The sequence below is a fragment of the Drosophila innubila genome (assembly GCF_004354385.1).
Source record: "Drosophila innubila isolate TH190305 chromosome 3L unlocalized genomic scaffold, UK_Dinn_1.0 0_D_3L, whole genome shotgun sequence".
Classification (NCBI taxonomy): Eukaryota; Metazoa; Arthropoda; class Insecta; order Diptera; family Drosophilidae; genus Drosophila; species Drosophila innubila.
The window spans coordinates 21,557,033-21,580,043 of record NW_022995376.1 but is presented as its reverse complement, the minus strand read 5'-3'; the positions used below and the strand labels follow the sequence as shown (position 1 = coordinate 21,580,043).

The 23,011-nt window shown below is 37.0% G+C and overlaps 1 protein-coding gene across 1 annotated transcript in view; it reads left to right on the top strand.

Annotated features, from left to right (window-relative positions):
- Positions 1–17,233, top strand: part of LOC117788580 (knirps-related protein) — a 28,138-nt gene extending 10,905 nt beyond the window's left edge. Inside the window, exons 3-4 of the mRNA XM_034627367.1 lie at positions 11,842–11,919; positions 15,073–17,233. Coding sequence (XP_034483258.1) covers positions 11,842–11,919; positions 15,073–17,046 — 2,052 coding nt within the window. The 3' untranslated portion in view covers positions 17,047–17,233. The remainder of the gene's footprint in view (positions 1–11,841; positions 11,920–15,072) is intronic.
- Positions 17,234–23,011: the final 5,778 nt, after the last annotated feature.

Below are 23,011 nucleotides of genomic sequence, written 5' to 3'. Positions count from 1 at the left end.
GCAGCACATTAGCACCCGGAGAGGGAGAGGGGGCAGAAGAGGCATATCAAGGAGGCAGCCTGCGAGATATGATTCATGCAGCGAGAAGTCAACGAGAGAAAGAAAGAAGAAGAGAGAGAGAGAGAGAGATGCTGACTCCTGCTGGGTTTTTGGCTTTTGCCAGGTTTGCTGTTGCCTTGTGTCTGTGTCTGTGTGTTTGGACCCGGCCAAATGTTGTCTCGCCGTGGCGCAGACTATTAACTTTGAAAGTTGTTTAAACAGGCGATGCCAACGGCAGCAGCAGCGACTGCGACTGAGACTGCAACTGCATCAGCGACTGAGGATGGCGAGCAACCTCCACCTTCTACTTTTTGCATTGGGCGAGCATCGTTGTAGTTGTAGTTGTTGTTGTAGTTGTAGTTGTTGTTGTCGTTGTCGTCATCTGCCTCTCTGCACAGCCACAGCTGCAGTCAGTGTCATCGGCGTCGCGGCTCGTGGGAATTGGATCATTAGAAGCAGCGAGTGGCGCAGAAGTTGGTCAACTAGAGTCGTCGCAGTTGCCCCGTTGCTGGCAAAACGTTTTGCATGTGTTTTGTTGGTTGTTTGCTGCCAGTGTTGCCACCGTTTCTTGTTGTTGCCAGTTGCCTGTTGCTGTTGCCTGTTGCTGTTGCTGTTGCTGCCTTAAAGAGGCGCGATAAGTAAATGTGTCCGCGTCTCTTTTATTTGCACTTGCACAGTGTACTTCTTTTTCGCTGTTGTTGTTGCTGTTGTTTGTGCAGTTGTTGTTGCCCAGCCTGGGCGACCCCAGCGTCGCTGTTGTCGTTGTCTTTGTTTGTTTATTTGTTTTGGCTTTTTGTTGTGTAGCTGCTTTGAGCTTCTTTGGGGTCTCTTTTGGTGTGTGTTGCATGCGATTTATTTGTTTGTTGTCTCGTTGTTATCTGTGCGAGCTTTTTTGACTTTTTTTCCACCTCCCGCGCCTCCTACCTGTTGTTGTTATTGTTGTTGTTGTTGTCTGCTACTTTACTGCACTTTTTTCCCTGTTACAGCCATCGCCTGATTTCGGGAGTCAAAAGTCAATTAAATAAGAGCAGTGCACAAGCTAGTACTTGTTATTGTTGCTGCTGTTGTTGTTGTAGCTTTTTTGCAAAACGAGCAATTTGTGCAACTATGTGCCTTTGGGGGCGCTATGGGAACCACATTTCTCCCGACAACTTGGCGATTTGGCTGCATTTGAGAATTTCTTGTGTTGATTTATGAAAAGGTGGCAAAGCGCAAGTTTGTTGCCTAAGTCTTTTGTTTTTCTCTTTGCAAAAATCGCAAGGAATGTGTGAATGCGGTGATTTGGGCACAGTCTGCACAAGTTCGTTGCTTAAGTCATTTGATTTTAATACAAAAAATATTTTTATTGAGTATTTAAAGGAAAAGTTGTCCAGGACGAGTGCAGTCTGAGATTTAGGGAAACATTGTGTTGCAAAGAGCAAGTCTGTTGCTCAAATCTTTTGTCTGTTAAAAGTAAATGATATTTTAAAATTGTGGACATGTTAATGTGATGGTTTTATACATAATTAAATTAATATATTTTTTTTTATTAAATATTAACTAACATTTCTTAGTACTTTTTTATAAGTTATTCTTCCTTATTACAAAAATCCAATATACTAAAGTTGTACCCATTTTTGTTATCAAATCAATTATGTATGCCAATACACTAATAAAAATCTGGTAAACAATTTTAGAGTATCAGATGAGTTGATAATTTATTAAGCTCAACTTTCTATAGCTTCCGCAATTGAATAAAGAGAAAAACACCCCATCAGTAGTCAACAATTAGTTTGCTCGTGTCGCATTTGTGGTAGACACTTCACATCACTCGACTGTCGCTTGTCGTTTGTCGGACCGTCAACAGCACTAGCAGCAGAAGCAGGAGAAAAAGCGCAAAATAAATAAATAAGAAAAAGGAAAAAAAAATTATACGAAATGCGATTGCACACAAATCATGAGAAACGCTCCCATCACAGTTTTGGCCCCCCTGCTGATGCATTTAGCCAGCTGTCTGTCTGTGTATCAGTCTATCTGTCTGTCTGTCTGTCTGTCTTTGTGTTCGACTGGCGCAAAGCTTGACGTGCTGAGCTTTGAGTTTTAGCCCCTTTTGATTCGCATGTGTCAAGTCATTGGCATCTAGTGCAGTTAAATGCTCATTGAATCAACAGCCAGCAGCCGCAACAACTCAACACACGGTTATAGCCATACAATTTTATGCCAATTCATGGCCGGGCATCCAAAGTCACAGCAACAGCAAACAGCTACAGCCAACAATTTCAAATACATTTTCCAAGCATTTTACTAATTTGTTAGCCAAGTTTTCTTGCCCTTTTTTATTTTGTATTATTTTTCTATTTAATTTTGTGTTATACGAACAGCATTTCACCTGGGGGCGCCAGGTGGCAGACCTGTCAATTGCTGGGCTCCGAATTTAGCAGTCAAGCTTAAAATTTAGTGGCTCACACACGCTAAGAGGAGCGTGTTCGCGCGCTAAAATGTCAAGCCAAACACTTGTTGCAGCAACAATTGGCACAAGTTTTGCCTAAGCTAACATTTAAAATTGTAACAAATGCCACAGAGCTTGGCGAACGTGTGGCTTCAAGCCAAACAACACAGGCACAATGGCAAACTAAATGGTTGCACCACCACAACCATCTCCCCCTCTAACAACAGCGCACAAAACTCTGAGGAAAACCTCGCACATTTTGCACGCATTTGCATAACAAGTAAAGGCATAGACGGCTAAAAGCAACGAACTGCTTAATACTCTTGAAATAAAATACAAATGATCAAACACTTTGTAATTTTGATTATTTCAAAAAAATTGTTTAATAATTTGAAATTGTAATAAGTTTGAACTATAAAACAAGCGAATCTTGCATTGCTCTGCTTTATTAAATTATTTGGATTATTTGGCATTATTAAATAAATTTAAATAAAAAACAATTATACACACTTTTTGATCAAAGATAAAATCAAATAAGAAATCTATACAAAACATGCCATTCAAAAAAATTAAAAAAAATCATTTATATTTAATAAAAATCCAAAATGGTTCAGAAACAAAAATCAAAGTGCTTTTCCAACTGCTTTGCCTATATTTTTGCTGTGTTACAAAGTTGAACCCACATTTAAAGTATTTCGATTTGTAGGGCAACATGTGAGCTTGTTAAAAGACCCACACGTAGTTTGAGCTGTGTGTAAAAATTGTTTTGCAAATTTGTCTTGGTAAATCATACGTGCACTCGTATTCTATTGAAAATTAGACGCTGCGATTTGTGGTTCCTTCAATTCTATAGTTTTCAGCATAATTTTAACCGTTTTGGCGGATGGTCACAAATTTTAAGCGGAAATTGCACAAGCACTTGGCACTTGGCAGTTGAAAGTTGCCAGATGCCAAGTTGGCAAGTTGGGCGCTGCATTCTGGACAAAGCAGATAAACATAGCGAGTGCATTTAAATTTCACATGAGCTCATAAAAATAGTTACAAATTAATTATAATGACAAAGAGAAGAGTAAAGCAGGAAAGGGGGTAGGGGGGATGGGGAATGCAGTTCGTACAACAACACATGAGCACATTATAAATCTAAACATTTCCTGCTTGACAGCTTGAAGAGCTTACAGCGAGCGACTGAGACAGCGACGATGATGCTTCAAGTCAACAGCAGCAGCAGCAGCAACAACAACAACAGCAACAACTACGATAAATATTAAAACTTAGCTTTTCATCATCACTGTTCATAATTATAGTGTTTTAGTTTATGTAGTTTAGACAGCGACTTGACTACGAGCGGCAGCAATTAGCTAAGTACAAATCAAAACGAAAGACTTAAGCGACAAACTTGACAGGAACTCATACAGCATGATGAATGCAAAAATCAAAGAAAAAAAAATAAATGCAGGAAACAAGGATATGAGAACCAAATGTTAAATTGTGAGGAATTCTCCAAACGGCGCAGACAAAGTGTAACAAATAATGAATTTACACGGCAAATACACACGAACACATACGCACACATATGGACAGTCTCAAGTCTTGTCTATGATTGATCACTCCCCGAGGGCCAAGTTGTCGTTTCGTTAAGGGCCATGAAAATGTGTAAAAATTCTTTTTTTTTTTTTATCTGCGTTGCGTTTTGCGATGCGCATTTGACAAATTGCCCGACGAGTCGTCTTGGCCATAGCCGTGACTAAGCTCATTCTGGGAGAGGCCAGCACGAGAGTTAGAGAGAGCAGGAGATCCGGGCGGTCACAATGAAATGCGATGCGTGTGCAGCTGACTAAAGGCCTCAACTATTTGTAACGCGGCAAAAAGAAAGCAAAATTCTGCCAAATGGCCAAAGCAAACCAAAGCGGGCAAACACGCTATATAACAATTTTGACAATTTTTAGGATGGGAACCATCAAGTTTACATAGAGCAAACGAGTTCGCATTACAAAAATGACTCATCATCTATGTAGATACAAGCTGCAGATACAGATGAAGAAGAAGAAGATGCTACATGCTGCTAGCAGCTGCCTCAAAAAGCTGATCTAACTTGTTTTTTTTTTTTTTTGTTCAAGTTGATTTCCAAATGCTTTGAATACGTTTGACAAATAGCACAAAAATGTCATCTAGAAAGTTGCAATTAATGTTAACTATCAATTGATTTTAGTATTTTTAATAAAAAATTTAGTTAACAAGGAATGGAATTAAAGATGACTGGTGAAGGTGTCAAGATGTTGTTAAAAATAAAACTGAGTCGACTTTATTAGTTATAGGTTTCTTCTTTCTATGTGTGGCAAACTTTGTGAATTAAATAACTCATCAATTTCGTACTTTAATATCCATTTATAACACAGAGAAAATATTTTGTGTACTGTCACATTCAAATTCATTGTATATGCATTTGATTTGAATCTTTCCCACAGAATCAGCATATTCAAATTTTTTTTAGCTTTAGCTGGAATATTCCTATAAAAACAGTCTTTATTGTCAAGCTATATAAGGTCAATAAGTCAATAAGCAATTGTCAATTGCTTTCTTAGAATATTTCAAGCCGAGTATAAACAAGTGTGAATTAATATTAACAAATTATTTTGTGTAACTTAGATATATTCAAAGCAAACACCAGAAACAAATACTTAATTTGCCACACTGTGCACACTGTGAACACTATGAGCTGGTGGCAGCCACAAAAACCTAGTTTTGATTGCACTACGCAAATCATGGATTATAATTTTGCCAGTTTTTTCTTTCTTACTTTGGCAGCTCTTTTTTGTTTATATTTTTCATCACAAGGCAACATCCACAACAAAAGGCAACACCAACACATGGTGCGGCCGTCTTCAGTGTCGACGAGTCATGAATAAAAAATTAAAAGCAAGAAAAAAAGAATGAAATAAAATAGACAAAAACTAGAACAATTTGTTTTGAGCATTTTGCGCACAATGAACAAAGCGAGGCAATTGCTTTGTGCATGATTTCATTTTAATTAAATTATGTTTGTTTTTGTTGTTGTTTTATAATTGCATGCAAACTATGCGAGACGAGCACTTGGCCGGGTCCCCCCTCCCTTGTTCCATTGCTGAGGGGGGATGTGCAAATTCTGTTAGCCATGCAGCGCATTTGGTATTACGAGTACTCGTATTATGAGTATTTGTGGCAGCTGCTATTGTTGTTGCTGTACATGTTGCCAAGGTCAAGTTGGCCAATTATCATAATTTTTTTTGCGCGCGAGCTTTTTTTGGCCACGTTAATGGCACTTAGCTTAACTGCGAGACGTTGCGACGAAACTGGAGTAAACGTGCCTTTAATTTATATACGTATACATATATTTTGTTTTTAATTTTTTAAGTGAATTATTTTTAATAATTTCATATTATAATGAGCTTGAATTTTGATATATCTTATGCCATTGCATCATCACATGCGATGAAATATTAAAAATTCTACTTGCTATTTTGGCTTGACTTAAGGTTAACAACAAATAACAAGCGGCAAAGACAGCAGCAACAACAACTAACAGCAGCCATAATTAATCACACATAAAATCAACAAGATCCAAAAATATATTTTTGTACTGTCAGTTTTGATGACGACGCGGGAAATTTTTTGCTGTCGATATGATCAGATCAATTTATCTGAGAATATTCGGTACAAAAGTTAATAGAAATTCAAGCAAACCAGCTATTCCTGAGCTTTTAAGATACACAAATTAAATTTCTAGGACCTTAAATAAAGTTTCAACTTTTTTGTTATTTTAGCTTAGGCACTATAAAACATATAGAGTGACCAGATTTGATAGTTTCGTACAAAAAAAATTGGGCATCTCACGGTCGAGGGTTTTTTTTAGTTATTAAGGTACTTTTTCTTAAACATACTAAGCGCAAAATACACCAACTAATTAAAATAAATTGGCCACTGCCAACGAACAACTGAATTGCATTCGAACTCATCAATATTCCCCATTTGGTGGGAGTTGAGTTTGCTGAGGAGCTCGGAGGTTGCTTAACAAATTGCGCACAAACTGTAGTCAGAGCGAGAAAGGAAGAAGAGAAAAAAGTATTAAACAAATTGGATAGCAAATTACTAACAGCAAAAGTATTTTATTATGTATAAATATTCAAATGGCATTGTTTTTAGTATTTTATATATATTTTTTTAATTTTGTGAATTTAATTTATAACACTTTCACTTAAAAGCCACTAATTGTGGCGTTGCTCTTTGTCCCGTCGAATTATGCAATAAGCCATGTTATAAATTTTGGAAGTAAACCTGTACCCAAATTAGTGGGTCGCTTGAAAAGATGTTTAATGAAGTTACCAGATAAATATGAAACATGATATGCTAAAGCAGTGGCATTTAATAAGCTACTACGTGTATTAGATTATATTTGTTATTCGACCATAAGAGAACTAAATGAAGTGACAAAGTCTTAATTAACCTTAAAATATATATTATTAAATTATTTAAATTCAAGATCAAATTTAAAGTTATATTAATGAGATTATCGTAGCTTAAATGTAACTTTTTTAAATACTTAATCACAATGATTTTATAACTAGCTTTTTCCATGATTTTTCATTTGTGTAAATTATTTTTTTTTTTTAATTAACTTTTATTTTATGAACATATAATTTAAATTAATAATTCAGTTGATAGTTGAGTACAAAAATTAAATTAATGGATAAGCAAGCGTATAGTTTGATAACATTATCATACAATCGATAGTACAATTAAATCAACCCACGTTTTTGATATATATATATTTTTTAAATTAAATTGGTTGTTCAAATTAAAGCGAACTCGCAAATCATTCGCTGTCACTTGAAACAAATTCATCCACGACTCTTAAACAAGTTCAGTTCAGGCTAATCGTACATATAGTATAGGCAGCGTATATAATTGATCAAATATATATCTGGTACCATATATAATCACAGGCATATACGTAATGTCGTATATTGTGTGTAAATTAGGTAAACGCTGACTAATCCCCAAAGTAAAGCTAACGAACAGCAGAAGCTACAATGGTAGAGAACGCTCTCTCTCTCTCTCTCTCTCTTTCTTTCCCTCTCATACACTCAAAATAGCTAGTAGAATGTGTCGTTGTGTCTGTTGTAAAATAAATGTTTATTGCTTTTTAATATTGCACATTGTCTGCATAAATTTCACGGCAGAAAGACAGATGGACAGACTGAGAGACTGTGCAACATTGTTATTATTATTTCTGATTCTCTTCTTCATTTTTTCATCTTCTTGTTTCTGTGATTTAAAATCAAACTAAATCTGCTGCCAATCCGCAAGTTGTTGAAACTTGAAACTCATAATTTTTAATTTATTTTATGTGATTTTTATTTGTCGATTAATCCCAAGCAACAACAGCCGCAAACAGCAAGACCGACGACGCTTTATGAAACCTAAACGTACAAAATTTATTTCCTACCCAAACCCAGACTCAGACCCAGACACTGACTGAGGCCCAAGCCCAGAGTCAAAGTCGAGGTGATTTTGGGGAGGGGAGGATCGACCAAACTCAACACATAACACGAAATCAGATTAGCATGTTTTACAGGCACCGAAACAAGCCAAAAGGAACTGAGCGAACTAAGCCAATTGGTGGTACGCCACTTGGTCTGCTGCTGCTGCTGCTGCTGGTGGTGGTGGTGGTTGTGGTGCTAGTGGTGGTGCATTCTTTTGGGGCCACCACAGGTTCGCAGGTCTGTCTCAGATTGGCCAAAAGTGAATGTGTTGAATGTGCTTTCTCTACTTTGTAATGTGCCAATTGTTTAGACAGATGGGAAAAATTATTGCCACCAATTGGCAGTGGGGCAATTGCGGCTATAAAACATAAATCCCAACAAAAACTAAAGCTCAACCTCAGCCGATTGACTCGATTCTTGTGTATGTAGTTACCACCTGTTGCAGCCACCTGAAACAATTTCTTTTTAAAAAGAACTTAAGATCAAGTGATGCTTAAATTGAGCTTATAAATATATTATTTATTGTTTCTATCAGGGACTGCAATTAATAGTTATGAATTTAAAAAAATGGAAATAGAGAAAAGTTATGTTTAATTTTTATTATAAAAAATTAAGAATAATAAGGATATTTGCATTCAATTTTTATTCACTTTTTCTCTATCAATTTTTATAACAGAAATTGACAAAAAAAAATTTTGTTTTTGATTTTTATAATAAAAATTTAAATGAGTTATTATATTTAATTTTTATAATAAAAATTGAACTTAATAGTTATTTTCCAACTTTTTTATAAAAATTAGCAGATAATTTTTATTTCAAAATTTCTGTTACACAAAGTACTGGAAAAAGTACTTTTATTTTTCTCGAAAAGTTTCCGAGCATATACATTTTATAAAGTTGTTATTCGAGCATCGAGTTCTCTACATGAATTTTAAGAGACCGCAAAATTGATGGAAATTAAAAAAATTTAAATTATTTTCATTTATATATAAGTTTTAATAATACTAAAATATTTATATAATTGTTAAAAATCTAAACATTTAAGACATTCAAAGTTTCTTCTAGAAAACTATATTCATAAGAGATTTTTAAAGATATTACTAAAGGAAGATTGGTATCACTTAGAAAGAGATTTCAGTTCTGAGAAAGAATTTTTTAACTGATCGTCACGCGATAGCTGAAATTTTAGGAATCAAGTAATACAGATTCAAAAATGCACATTTCTCTTTTCATACCCAAAAAGAGATGTTAGCTTCTGGGAGGCAATTTCCTCGCAGGCAATCAAGCAATTCATATGTTTTTGCCAAGATCTGATGCAATACTTAATTCCTTTGTGGCATATCTATATGCCACACGTATGCCTGATCTGGTTGGTTTGGCCAAAGTCTTTCCAAGTCTCCCACGAGCTCGGCCTTTGCGTGTGTGTGCGTGTCAAGAAGACATTGCTCCAGTTAAAGCTGCAAGTGCACAAGGCACAAGGAGGAGAAGGAAGAAATAACTTCAAAAGTAAGCAAACAAAGCTGGCGACCTAACAACAACAATAAAAACAACAATGATGGCAATTTGTTGATAAACATTTCGCTCGCAATAAATAAACAAATATACGACGAGTACCTTGCCAAGGCGCACAAGTTGCGCCTATTGCCTGGGACAGTTCAAAGGAACCCAAAGCGTAGATTGCCAGCTTGCAACAGGCAGGAGGGGGCAAGAGTCGAGTTGCAACTTGCAACAGGCCATATAAATGCAAATGCTCTACACGCTGCTTGTTTGCTCGCCTGCCACGCTGTTTTTTGTGGTGCTCTGGGGCAATTTTTCATTTGATTTCATCTTCATATTTTATTATGCCCCAGACCCAGGTGAACCAAGCAACCGAACGTTGTCCATTTCCATTTCCATTCGTTTTTCCTTTTTATTTATATATATATTTTTTCCTTTTTTTCTTGATACCAATTTTGCGATATGACAAACTATGTTTGCATTTTAATTTTTAATGCGTGTGAATTTTGCTGGCGGCGCACTTGCTCTCAGTTTTCCAAGTGGAATTGGGGAGGCAATTGGGGATTTGGGGATGGAGAGCGATAGATGCTCGTGTCATGATTTGCTGTTGCTTTTAATTGAAATTTTATAAATTTATTGCTTTCGTTTTTCTTCCACTTTTTTTTGTTTTCTTTAACTGCACGCAATAATATTGGACTGAGACAGAGGCAGAGACTTTTTATACCCTGAGCCCATTGAAAATGGGCAAAAAAGGGTATAATGTGTTTGGCAGAATGTATGTAACAGGCAGAAGGAGGGGTGGCAGACCCCATAAAGTATATATATTCTTGATCAGGATCAACAGCCGAGTCGATCTAGCCCTGTCCGTCTGTCTGTCCGTCTGTCCGTCTGTCCGTCTGTCCTTCTGTCCGTCTGTCCGTCTGTCCGTCTGTCTGTCCGTCTGTTTGAACGCGTCGATCTCAGAGACTGTAAGTGCTAGAGACTTCAAATTTGGAATGCAGGTTTGTGAATACCATACGCAGGTCAAGTTTGTTTCTAATTTTTGATGCCACGCCCCCTTCGCCCACAAATTGAAAAGAAACGATTTACAGGCGCAATTTTTGACATAGCACTCCCTAACTGAACAATCAGTTGAGAAGTATGCGTATTAAACGACCCTGAAAATTTCAAAGCGATTGACCCATAAATAAAGAAGTTATTTCGGAATTTAGATTTAGTTGAATAATTACATTTGGATGGCAAATCAAACGTGCGAGCGAGACAGCATGTTCACGTTTGTATGCAAGGCGCGCACAAAGACAGAACGAATTAGTACCCATTTTTTTTGGTACCAAATAAGAATTAAGCGATAAGCAAAAATATTATCGATATCATGTAATGAAAATGTTAATGTATAATTTATGTATATACAAATATACAATTTGATTAAAATATAATTGTGTTAATATATAAATATGTATTTTTGCATGGCAAAAATCAGCAGAAGCTGATAGCTATGCATGAAATTGCATGAGAGAAATAGCGATCATTATGCAGCACTACTCTTGCATCTTTGCCGAGCACTGATAGCTGCAAAATAATAATTTTAGTTATTAATATTTTCGATTCCTTACACATATATATAATAAGTATCTGCTTATTATCGTTGTAAAAAAAAACTTAGCATTTTCCGCTTTAAGAATCTCATAAAATTAGACATTGCCTTTTATTTCAAATTTCGCGCGCACTGCAGCAGCCTTTGGCAGGCTTGACTTTGTTGCGTAAGTGGGAGAGAGTGAGAGAGGAAAATGGGTGCTGCCAGATTGCAGGCTGAGCAAAGTTGTAGTTTGTGGCTACTCTTGGCACACGCTACATCGATTGCAAGCGATTACGATTACGACTTGCGACTTACCAATTTATCAATTTCTAATTAATTTTAAACAAGTTTATTATATTAAAGTTTATTATATTAAACTTATTTAAAATTAATTAGAAATTGATAAATTGGTAAATGGCAAGTCGTAATCGTAATCGAGTGATGTATTAGTTCAGTGAGGCATTAATAACGTAGTCTGCAGTGATAAGCACAGTGACTTCAGAAAACCGAAAGTTGTTCATAATTTCGCGTGTGTAATTTTTGATACCCTGAGCCCATTGAAAATAGGCAACAATCAACTTTTATAAAAGAGTACATGGGCTCAGGGTATCCTACTGTCGAGCGTGCTCGACTGTAGCCGCACCTCACCGCGAGCGAAGCGAGCCGGGGGTAGGCGAGCGAAGCGAGCAGGGGGCGGAGCCCCCTTGTTTTTTATTACTTTTTATAGTATTACTAATAAATGTATTTTCATTTGCTCCGTTTTTCTTTTCATGTTCTGGCAGATGAATCAGACGTGCAAGGTCTGTGGCGAACCGGCGGCTGGATTTCATTTCGGTGCATTTACATGCGAGGGTTGTAAGGTGAGTTAAAAGTATTCAATCTGATGCAACATAAGTGAATGCATGACAAGTATTCATAGCATACGAAAGTTTATATTAATTATTTTTAAGGTTGCACTTATTAAAATTGAATAAAATTCGAAAATAAGTTAAAAATGCTTACGTCTTACCACACTTCATATTTATGTGCTATCGATAAATATTTGAAGCACATTTTTTTTTCAGCGATTAATTGGTTAAATATAAAAATATTGATTTTTTATAAATTAATTGATTGTTAAATTTACATAGTTCATAGAGATTGGTTGCTGTTTATCAAAGTAATCGATAAATGTCAGTCAATAATTAACAACTTTTACTATCGACTGCCAATAAATATTTCTAGAGAGTACAAATGCTTACTAAAACAATCGAATACTGCACTGACTAATAATAATAATCGACACTGCGGCGCCTCCCTGCCAATAATATGAATAATAGTTATCGATCGCTATTGGCATTCCATAATAAATCGCATCGTCGCATCGTGACAAAGCCGTAGAGTAAATGGTGCCATACAAAACTGGAATGTTGAGTTCATTACGAGCAATATCAATCGCAGCAACAACAACAACAACAACCGAAGCAACAACAATGAGATAAACGACAACAAAGAACGCCTTAGGCTAAGGTCAAAGTTAAACAAAACAAAAAAGAGCGCTCCACAAAATGCATAATTGATTTAAACACGAGTATTTTGGCTGGCCCAAAGAATTGCCTAAGGAGGGACTAAGGAGAAACGATGGAGGAGAAAAAGGTCAACTAACGTACAATTTGTGGGTCACCATTATTTGATTTGTGCAGCATCGCGTGGGTCGACTAATTTGACGCCCACCAAAGATCCACCAAAAAAAGCCAAACGAAGCAAAGAGTAACAAAGAACAGCAGGAAGATCAGACAACAAAGAAGAAGAGTGAGGGGTACAGTGTGTAAAAACAAACAAAAGTGAATTCGCCTTGGCGTATTGAAATTACTTTGCAAAGTTTCGTCCGGTTCTGCTGCTCTTTCAAATGAAACTGAAAACGAAGAACAAGTAGAAGAAGAAGAGCAGACAGAGCACACAAAAAAAAAACGATATATACTAGTCGTATCCTCCATTTCCATTTCCGACCCAGTAATCTTGATGCCCAATTAACCTTAAAAGTGGATTTTCGCATTGTTTTTGTTTCGTCGTCGAAACTCCACCTACGACAACGAACTGAAACTGAAGTTGAAGTTGTAGTTGCAACTGCAGCTGACTGAATACTGACAGACATGACTGTCTGCCCGTCTGTTTGTCTGTCTGTCTGTCTGTCTGTCTGTCTGTCTCTCTGTCTGTCTATTGTCCATACGCCAACTTGATTGCAGCGCAGCGCTGTGATTTACGGCCAACATTGCAAGTTGGCATAAGTGTTGCACAGCCTATAACCTTTGCAACATGCTGCGACGACTCTCAGCCACAGCAACAGCGAGCGCAACAGCGAGAGCAACATGTTGTAGTCATTTTCGTGCCGCATTGAATTAAATTGTTTGTTTGCTTTGTTGCAATTGATTGTGCCCCAGCCAACGGTTAATGGGGCACTCCAAAGTGTAGGTGGATGTGCATGTTGCATATCGAAGAGTTCCACAGCAGCAACAGCTACAACACTTGCTGATGAATCATCAAAATATTTAATGAGATATTTGTGTATTGAATGACATCATGACTTAAATGAGAAAGAAAGAAAGAGAGAGCGAGCAATCACTTGAACTTCAATCTAAAAAAATATCGATCTGACTATCGATACTGGAAATTCAACAAGCGGAAAAACTCTGCAAATACAGTTTCTTCAGTTGACTTGAAAGTAAAGCAACAATAGATCAATGATAAAACAAATACATCGAATAGTTGGCAGAAGCAGTGTGTCAACAATGGGTAAAGGCTAAAGGATGCTTAAGTTCAAGTTGTACTTGAGAGATGAGTGTGGGAGTATGACTGAGTGTGAAAATGTGTGAATATGTGAGTGTACTCACTGTCGAGTGCAGATCAAATGAAAAAAGTTTGGTCTAAAAGAAGATTGAAAATCAATCGGCAGGTGTTAAGAGATTGATAAAAAGAAATGGATTTCTTTAGGAAAACGTCAAAAACTTCATGTCAGAATATTTAAAAGATCATAATTTGTTGTAAAAATAAACGTTAAGAAAGCGATCATTATATAAAAATAGAGGACTAAGTAGAATGTATAAATTATATACTCCTTTATTTTTATGATCCGGAAGATTCTGGTAATTATTTTTATTATTAGTTTTTCAAAACTAATATAAATGTATTAAACAAATATATTACATAACATCCTATTTTAGAGCTAACAATAGCTAAAGTTTCAACTAAGTATTTTTTCACCAAATTAAATTCATTTTTAAATTGAAAATTAATTTTTAGTTTATTTAATTATTGCATGAAGTATACAAATTTAAAAAAATATACAAATATATATAAAATTGAGGAATAGAACGGATTTTTTTAACTTAACAAAATTTCATAATGATTTAGTTCCCTCAGTTTGAAAAATTGACCGGCAGACCATATCTATATACATAGAGCTCTTTGTCCTGACTGGCTGACTTTTTCACTGAATGACTGATATTCGTGCATCCCAAACGGTAAGGCCAAGGTGGATGACATTTTGGCACAACACAGCTGAAACAATTTCATCGTGTAATAAGACAGACTTTGTCCTGACGCACTCACTGACATTATTTAATATAGGTCATCAAATGACAAAATCAAAATATCAATACAAACAATTTATTATACCCGGTACTTAAAAAATATGTAAAAGGGTATATTTTTTTCGTTTGGAATGTATGTAACACAGTTTTTAAGATAATAAAGTTTTAATGGTAAATAACGTTATCTAATAATATCTATTAGCTGACTTTAATAGCTAAATAAAGTTATTAATAAAGTTATTATTTCAATACAATCACCTAATATTATGCAGTAGATTTTATTAGGTAGTAATTTATTTAAAGTACATTTATATATATTGAAATAAGTAACGGGTATTCTATGGTCCTTGTTTTTCTTATAGCAAATACTTCGTGCATCTTACATCTTACATCTGCCAAACTAATGTCTGTATCTTCAATTTATTCCCTTTCTTCTGCTTTCAGTCCTTCTTCGGCCGCTCTTACAACAATCTGTCCTCGATATCGGACTGTAAGAATAATGGGGAATGCATCATCAATAAGAAGAATCGCACCGCCTGCAAGGCGTGTCGCCTGAAGAAGTGTTTGATGGTGGGCATGTCGAAGAGTGGATCACGCTATGGCCGAAGATCGAACTGGTTCAAGATCCATTGCCTGTTGCAGGAGCAGCAGCAGCAGGCGGTGGCTGCGATGGCGGCGCACCACAACAATCAGCAGGCGGGTGGTGCAGGCAATCCCGGCGGTGCTGGTGGTGCCACAGCCAACGGATGTGTCAAGTCGATGGGTGGCATGCCAGCGTCATCAGCGGCAGCTGCCGCATTGGGGATGCTGGGGCATGCCACTGGCGGTTATCCGGGTCTGTATGCGGCAGGACCGCCGCGCAGCAAGGAGGAGCTGATGATGCTGGGACTGGACGGCAGCGGTGATTACGGGGGCATTAAGCATCCGTCGCTGGTGGCCTCACCATCAGTTAGTTCACCGGATTCCCACAACTCCGACAGCTCCGTGGAGGTGAGCAGTGTGCGCGGCAACTCGCTGTTGCAACTCGGTGGCAAGCACAATGCCAGTGGTGCAGCCACAGCGGGTGAGCAAGGCAGCCAAGCAGCAGGAGGAGGAGGCGGAGGCGGAGGCACTGCACCAGGTCGACCGCCACAATTGCGCAAGGAACTGTCGCCATTTTTGCCATTGCCATTCCCCGGTCTCGCCACAATGCCAGTGATGCCACCGCCCGCCTTTTTGCCACCCTCGCATCTGCTCTTTCCCGGCTATCATCCTGCGCTCTACTCCCATCATCAGAGTCTTTTGAAGCCCACGCCGGAGCAACAACAACAACAGGCGGCGGTGGCAGCGGCTGCAGTGCAGCATTTGTTCAACTCTAGCAATGCGAGTGGACAACGTTTTGGGCCACAGTTGCATGCCACATCCTTGCCATTTGCTGGCCACAACAAAGACGAGGCGGCGGTTAGTCCAAATCACAACCACAGCAACAACAACAACAACCACATACTGTCCAACGGCAGCAAAGCGACAACAACAACGACAACAATGTCAATGTCCATGTCAAGTGCGGCGGATGAGCTGACAAAGCGTTTCTATTTGGATGCGGTTCTCAAGTCTCAGCAGCACAGTCCGCCACCACTGGCGACCAAATTGCCGCCGCATAGCAAACAGGATTACTCCATCTCGGCGCTGGTCACGCCCAACTCGGAGAGTGGGCGGGAGCGTGTGAAGAGCCGGCAGAGCAATGGCGACGCTGAGGAGGATGAGGAACGCGAAGAGCCCAGTGAAAAGACCGCTGACGAGGATGCGGATCAGGAGGTGGATGAGGATGAGGAGGATCTTGTGGTGTCCATGACACCGCCACATTCACCAGCGCAGGAGCAACAACTACTGGATCAACTGGAGCCGGAGCAGCTGCATGTGCAGACGGCAGCTCAGGATAATCCCATTGATCTGAGCATGAAGACCACAGGCAGCTCCAGCAGCAGCTGCCCGGATGTGGACACAGAGACCTATAGTGATAATGAGGCAGCTCAAGAGAATCTCAAGAAATCAAACAACTCAGACGAGGAGCAGGAGCAGGAGCTGGAACAGGAACAAGAGAATCCTTCAGAACAGGAAGATGCTGGAGAAACTGAGCTGGAGGATAATAGCACCACGGAAACGGTCAAAACCAGCATTGAGCAATCTCACAAACTTAACAACAACAACAACAATAACAATAACAGCAGCAACAACAACAACAATAGCAGCAGCAACAACAACATCAGCCACACCAGTGATAACGAGGCAAGCGATAACCTTAAACGGAAACTGAATGAACTCATACAGGAATCGAATGCTTCGAATAACTCAAAGCGTCTGCGTTTGGATTCACCACCAAATCTAACCGTTAAATTGGCCACCTCAACGGCACTCGATTTAACCACCAAGGTCTGAAAACGATTAACGATAGACATTGTCGACTGTCAGTAAAACAAAATGGCGACAATCAGTTTTATTCGTCATTTCTTAACACTATGCAACAAACTTAAGAAAAACCTTTTACCTAGTAGACCTGACTTCCAAATTTATATTTTTATTTTTAAGTAATGCAATTGTTAAATTCATTTATGACTTTCTTAAGTTTTTCTTTGTTCAAATTTTAGGAGAAATATGGAAGTTGTCAAACAAAATATATATAATTTATTTTTTAATTCCGCCTCACAAACATAAATGCAATTTATTTATAATTTAATAGCATAATTTAACACCACTTAAAAATTTAAATGAAAATCTATAAATAATAAATAAAAAATTAAATTTATTTTCCTATCCAAAAATCGATTTTAAAATGCCAAATAAAAACAATATTAATTGTTTAAAAAAAAATTGTTCATTTTAGTTAAAGCAATTTTCAAACTTGAAAACAAAAACAACGTGAAAAGAAACAACCAAAATTAGTTTGAATTATGACAAGAAGGAAAATGATGTTGCATAGTGTTAATTGTAGTATATATGAAGTGCCCCTGATTCAAACACCATTCCCGCATCCCCTACCGCTATGCCAAATACAACAAAAATAAATAAAAAAAAATAACAAGAGATCAAGAACACGAATCGTGCCGTTTTTAAAGATATTATCACATCGTTTAAAACAACTAACTAAATGGCAAATATATGCAAAAGGCGCCGCCACCGTCATAGAGAGATGCGATATTAGCATATGTGAACCAAAAAGTATAACAAACGGTGCGACAGTCGGGGCGAGTTCTCTTAATTAGATGCAATGAATTATAAAAAGAAATATTTCGGTTAGACAAAATGATATGTACGAGTATTTTAGAGCGATGACAACAAAGAATGAAATCGAATCGAAATCGATGCGAATCAATATAAAATGAGACCAGCCTAAATTGTTGCAAATTATGCAAGACAGCTTATCTGTATCGTTTGCATAATATCATAGTGGAATTTATAATTTATAAGCAACATTTTCTTATAGTATAGTATAGTTATACTATAGCATAATATACTTATTATACTACTTGTATCGAATATACATATATCTTATAATAGAATACCTAAAGTTTCTTAATAGACATATGACTATTTCAAGTATTTCATAGATCTTAAATAAATGTATCTTTTTATAGCGAATTTCAACTTTAAACTATTGTATTCGGTTGCTTTAGTTCTCGAGTTATTAGTCACAATTAGCAAATTTGTATCTTTAGCCTTATACTATACTATAGTATAAAACATATATATTAAAAAATGAAATCAAAGCACCAAGTTGTATAGCATAAATTATTATTCTATTTGTATATTTTAGATCTTTATTTTTTGGCATATTCTCGTTTTTCCTTCATGCTTCGTATGCAAATTGTGCGACACAACATGAAATGAATAATAAAAAATACGACAAAGAAATAAAACAGAAACTGAGAAAAATATTATTGATATTAAATAAACACAAATAAATATTTAGATGAACGACTTTGATGGGCCTTTTTATCGTCTTTTGGGTGCGTTTAAAGCCATGTGGAAGTGGGTCAAAGAGCACATCAATATGTACATACTTATTATAAGCTCTGGTATTTAATGACAGCACTTGTCTAAGTCGATGGGAAAATTGCCAGCAGGTGAGTAGCTACAGAGAAAGTGGAACTTACGACTCTTGTCAAAAAATAAAACTGTCTTACACTGGAAATATTATGAAAAATATTAAAGTATGGCATAACTAACAAATATTAAACGAAATTTTAACATAGATAATTTCTTAGAAAGCTAAATATTACATAAATCAGTTGTTTTATTATACCCTTAAATTTTAATTTAGTTGATTTTGCTTTTTGAAAACAGTGCTCATAAAATTTTTACACAAATTTATTTTTAATTGTATTTTAAATTTCTGTTATTATGTAACCAAAATATAGTTGAAAAATTTTTGAAAATTTATAAAAATCAACAATTACTTCATCAACCAAAGTTGATAAATAAAAGGTTGGTTATTGAGATTGAATTAAATGATTATATAACTTAAAATAATTTCTTTAACATGTTTTCAAAATAATATTTTTTGATCAGTTACTTTTCTTATTATTTTTATTAGGCCTTGCTCTAGTTTCATCCGTCTAATGACTCCCCATTGAGAATCTGATGAGTTGCTTAAATAGACAAGTATTTCAGTATATTGCAGATTTTATCTTGGAATCAGTCCCCAGGGTATCGTTGGCAAGTGCAAACTGCAGTTTGGCGAAAAGAAGAATTCCCACACACAAAAGCCTGAATCCGTTCGATTTTCTCAGCTTTCAGCTTCAGTTGAGGGTAGCTCAGGAGCTGGCTGTGTCAATGTGCATACCAGAGGAGCCAATCAATCCGAAATCTATTTCAATCAATCTTTGCGTAATTGTAAATACTTTCAACATATTTCTCGCTTTGCCTTGGGACTGACAGTTGGCGCGACGAGTTCGCTTTGCGACTTGTGATGCGATTCAATGCGATTCAATGCGACGCGATGCGAAAAGTCGACGGCAAATGGCGAGAAAATTATAGCAAATGCTTTAGAAGGGGCTTGGTAGAAGGGGAAGTGGTAAAGGGGCCTGGAGAAGAGGAGAGAGACTGTAAGACCTGAATTCGTTTCTATTTATTTCACACTTGAATTGATGCGCTGCAGCCGAGATTGACATTTTGCAAATGCTCAGCTTGCTCGAGCGAACCTCGGGGCCAGCTTGAGAGCTTGAAAGCAATTTCGGAGACTGAAGACTGAAGGCCCGAAGATCGTAGACAGAAGCCAAGCGACAAATGCTGCTGTGTGCAGGCTTGGCCGCTGCCAAGAGACAAGACTTGACGAGTTGACGGGCAACTCGGCGAGATCTTGATGGCAGGGATGTGAAGGGAAAGGGGAAGGAGGAAGGAGGAAAGAGGAAAGAGGAAAGAGGTGTAACGTCCCTAGGCGCATTGTCAGCACTGAATTGTAGTGCAAATAAATTTCAATTGCGAGACACATTCTCCCACTGACATTGTTTGACACCTTTGACTGCACACACACACACACACACACAAACACACACACGCGAACGAATTTGCATGCAAATGCGCTGAAGTGAGAGAAAGAAGAGAAGAGCGCAGCGAAGTCTTTGGTATATCGAGAGTGTGAAAGAGAGTGTGGGGCTGGGGCCGTCTTCAGGCTTATTGTTTGATCTGCACAGATTGGCCAACACCCAGCGGCGTTTTTTGCCGTCTTTTTTCCATTTTGCTAACAAGCTGGCAAAAGCAGTTAAAAGTTAAGAGACGTCTTATACACGTTTAGGTGCGACGCACCCAGCTACCAGCTGAAAGTTAAATGGGACCTCATCTAATACTCCATTTATATGCTCCAAATCCATTAAGTGTTTTGCCGCTTTTATTTGCTACCCACACACACAGCCAGACAAATACGTACATACTATAGTAGAGAGGAAGGGAGTGATAAAGAGAGAGGGAGAGAGAAAGACTGTGACTACACCCTAAACTCTTGTCGCGCATTTGGAACACTCTCCGCACCTACAACAAACGACAGCATCAACTACAGTGGAACTTAGCAAAGTTGAATCAATAGTTTGCACTTTTCTATTAAGGTCTATATTGTAGACAAAAAGTTAGCGAGGCCGCCTTGGCACTTCACTCACCTAAAACTTAATTGCATGCTTCCAAGCGCCCTTTATTTAATATTTTTAGGGCGGCCACATTTTTATCTCACAAAAAAAAACTCTACACGAGGTAGAAGTCAAGTGACGAAAGCATATTCCAGCCCTAACATTTCTGATATCCAATTTTGTGACGAACAAAATAAAGTTTAGTATACAAATTAAAAAAAAAAAAACACGAAAATTTGCATTCTGCACTGTGCGCAAAAAGGGTGAGCTACCACAAACATAATAACTACTTTTTGCGCAGTGCCGGGGGGTTCAATTTTAGCAGGACTTAGCGTTTTCCCGCTAAACTAGCGGTTTTTTCAAAAAGTCGTTAAACAAACTTTTCTAGATTTTCGAAAAGAAATAAGTCCCTATCATTACGCCTAAGGTTTTTATCGATTTGATGCAAACAAACAAACAGACACACAGACAAACAAACAAACGAACTGACTTTTCAATTCTTTTTGAGAAGTCCACTAAAAATTTCAAATTTATATATCTTTTGAATTTATATTTATATATCTTTGAACTAGTACACTCATATGCAGTGTTATAGTAAGGTGCCCTTAGTATTTGATATTTTTTACACCAACTAACTAACAATAATTATTATTATTATAATAACTAAAATTAAATATTTCCTTACACCGGCCTCTTAGGTTCACAATGGATTGACATCACTTCAAAGGTGACCGTATTTATCTGTACTTTAGAGATCAGTACTATTTAGCATGCTATTTTTCTTGACTGATGAGACTATTCCGTTTATTTATTTCTCAAGAGGTTGACCGAACTCTTAAGGTGACCATAAATATCTCTCTTTAACTTAGAGATCAGTAGAAAAATTATGGCGGTTGAAGATGCTTCCTTTATTACCCTCAATATCATTGTTTTCTTTTTATGCCTTCTTATTGATAGCTCCGATAATTACCAATATCAACTTAAGGAACAGTTTAATTTAGTGTCGTTTTACTGTATTAAAAATTACACCAACGCCAATGGAACTCCCAGGTTGCCAGAGACAACACACGCATCATGTGTTGCATGAAGCTCCAAGCCCCAGTTTAAAGCCTGCTGTGTGTACGTGTGTGTGTGTGTGTGCCAATATTAACACCTAACACCTAAGCAATGAACTGATCTGAAACCAGACGATGATGATGACGATGATGATGCGTTGAAAGACTCAAAGACTACTTTTAATGCATTTAACAAACATCGAGACTGTGCACGAGTACTTATATTGAACACTGTAATCAACACGCCCACACTTGCAACGTCTTTTGCCAGTTTGGACTATCCCCAGAAATGCCCAAGACCATACAACCATCATGCATGTACCGTATATGAAAGTGGCTCTTAACTGGGTTAACAGTTGCGCAAATGGAACGGAAGTCATTGAGGATAAGCGGATAAATTGCGGGGGGAATTACGAGAGTACGACAAAACACTTAAAAAATTATAAGTATCCCAGTGGGGGAATTTGTGAAAAGTGTCAAATAGCAGGCACATAAAAAATGCAGTCAAGAGAATGACAATCTACAGAAAGTTGGTGAATCACCAAGAAAATAATTCTAAAGTAAGAGAGCTTAAAGAGTCAGATAAGATATTAGCGAAGGATGTTTGGTAAACTTACTCCTATCAATCAATTGTCTCAGTGTTTCAATCCATCATCCTTATGGTTCTGTTGTACTTTTTACTGCTTTTAAAATCGGTCGATAAACAATATTTAAATTTGATAATTTTAATAAATTATATGCAATTTGAATTTATTTACAGCTCTCAAAAATTGAGAGTCACAATCAATTAATTTTGAATATCTCAACTCTTAACTTTGGAAATCTCCCTAGAATTTGAATCTTGTTTACAAATTAATCGTCAACTTTTTAGTGTCAAAATTAAGAAAATAATTTTGTAAAATGTCATTAATTAAGTTGTATTTAAAAATAAAGCAATATAATAATTATAAATTATATCTATGGGTAAACCAGAACTGGATGTTGTAAACTACAATGAAGAGGACTACTAATACAACTCATTTAAAGATTATAATTTAAATGATAAGCACCTAAAATTAATAAACAATAATAGGTTATATATTAGGGGAGACATATTGTGTCAAAAATATGAAGTAGCTGCACTCAACATCAGCATTAACATATTGATCACATTAAACGAAAACGCGATTAGAGAAACGAACAGTTCTTCAAGGCGTTTCCCAGTTCCCAGACACAGACAAAGTCAGGTTG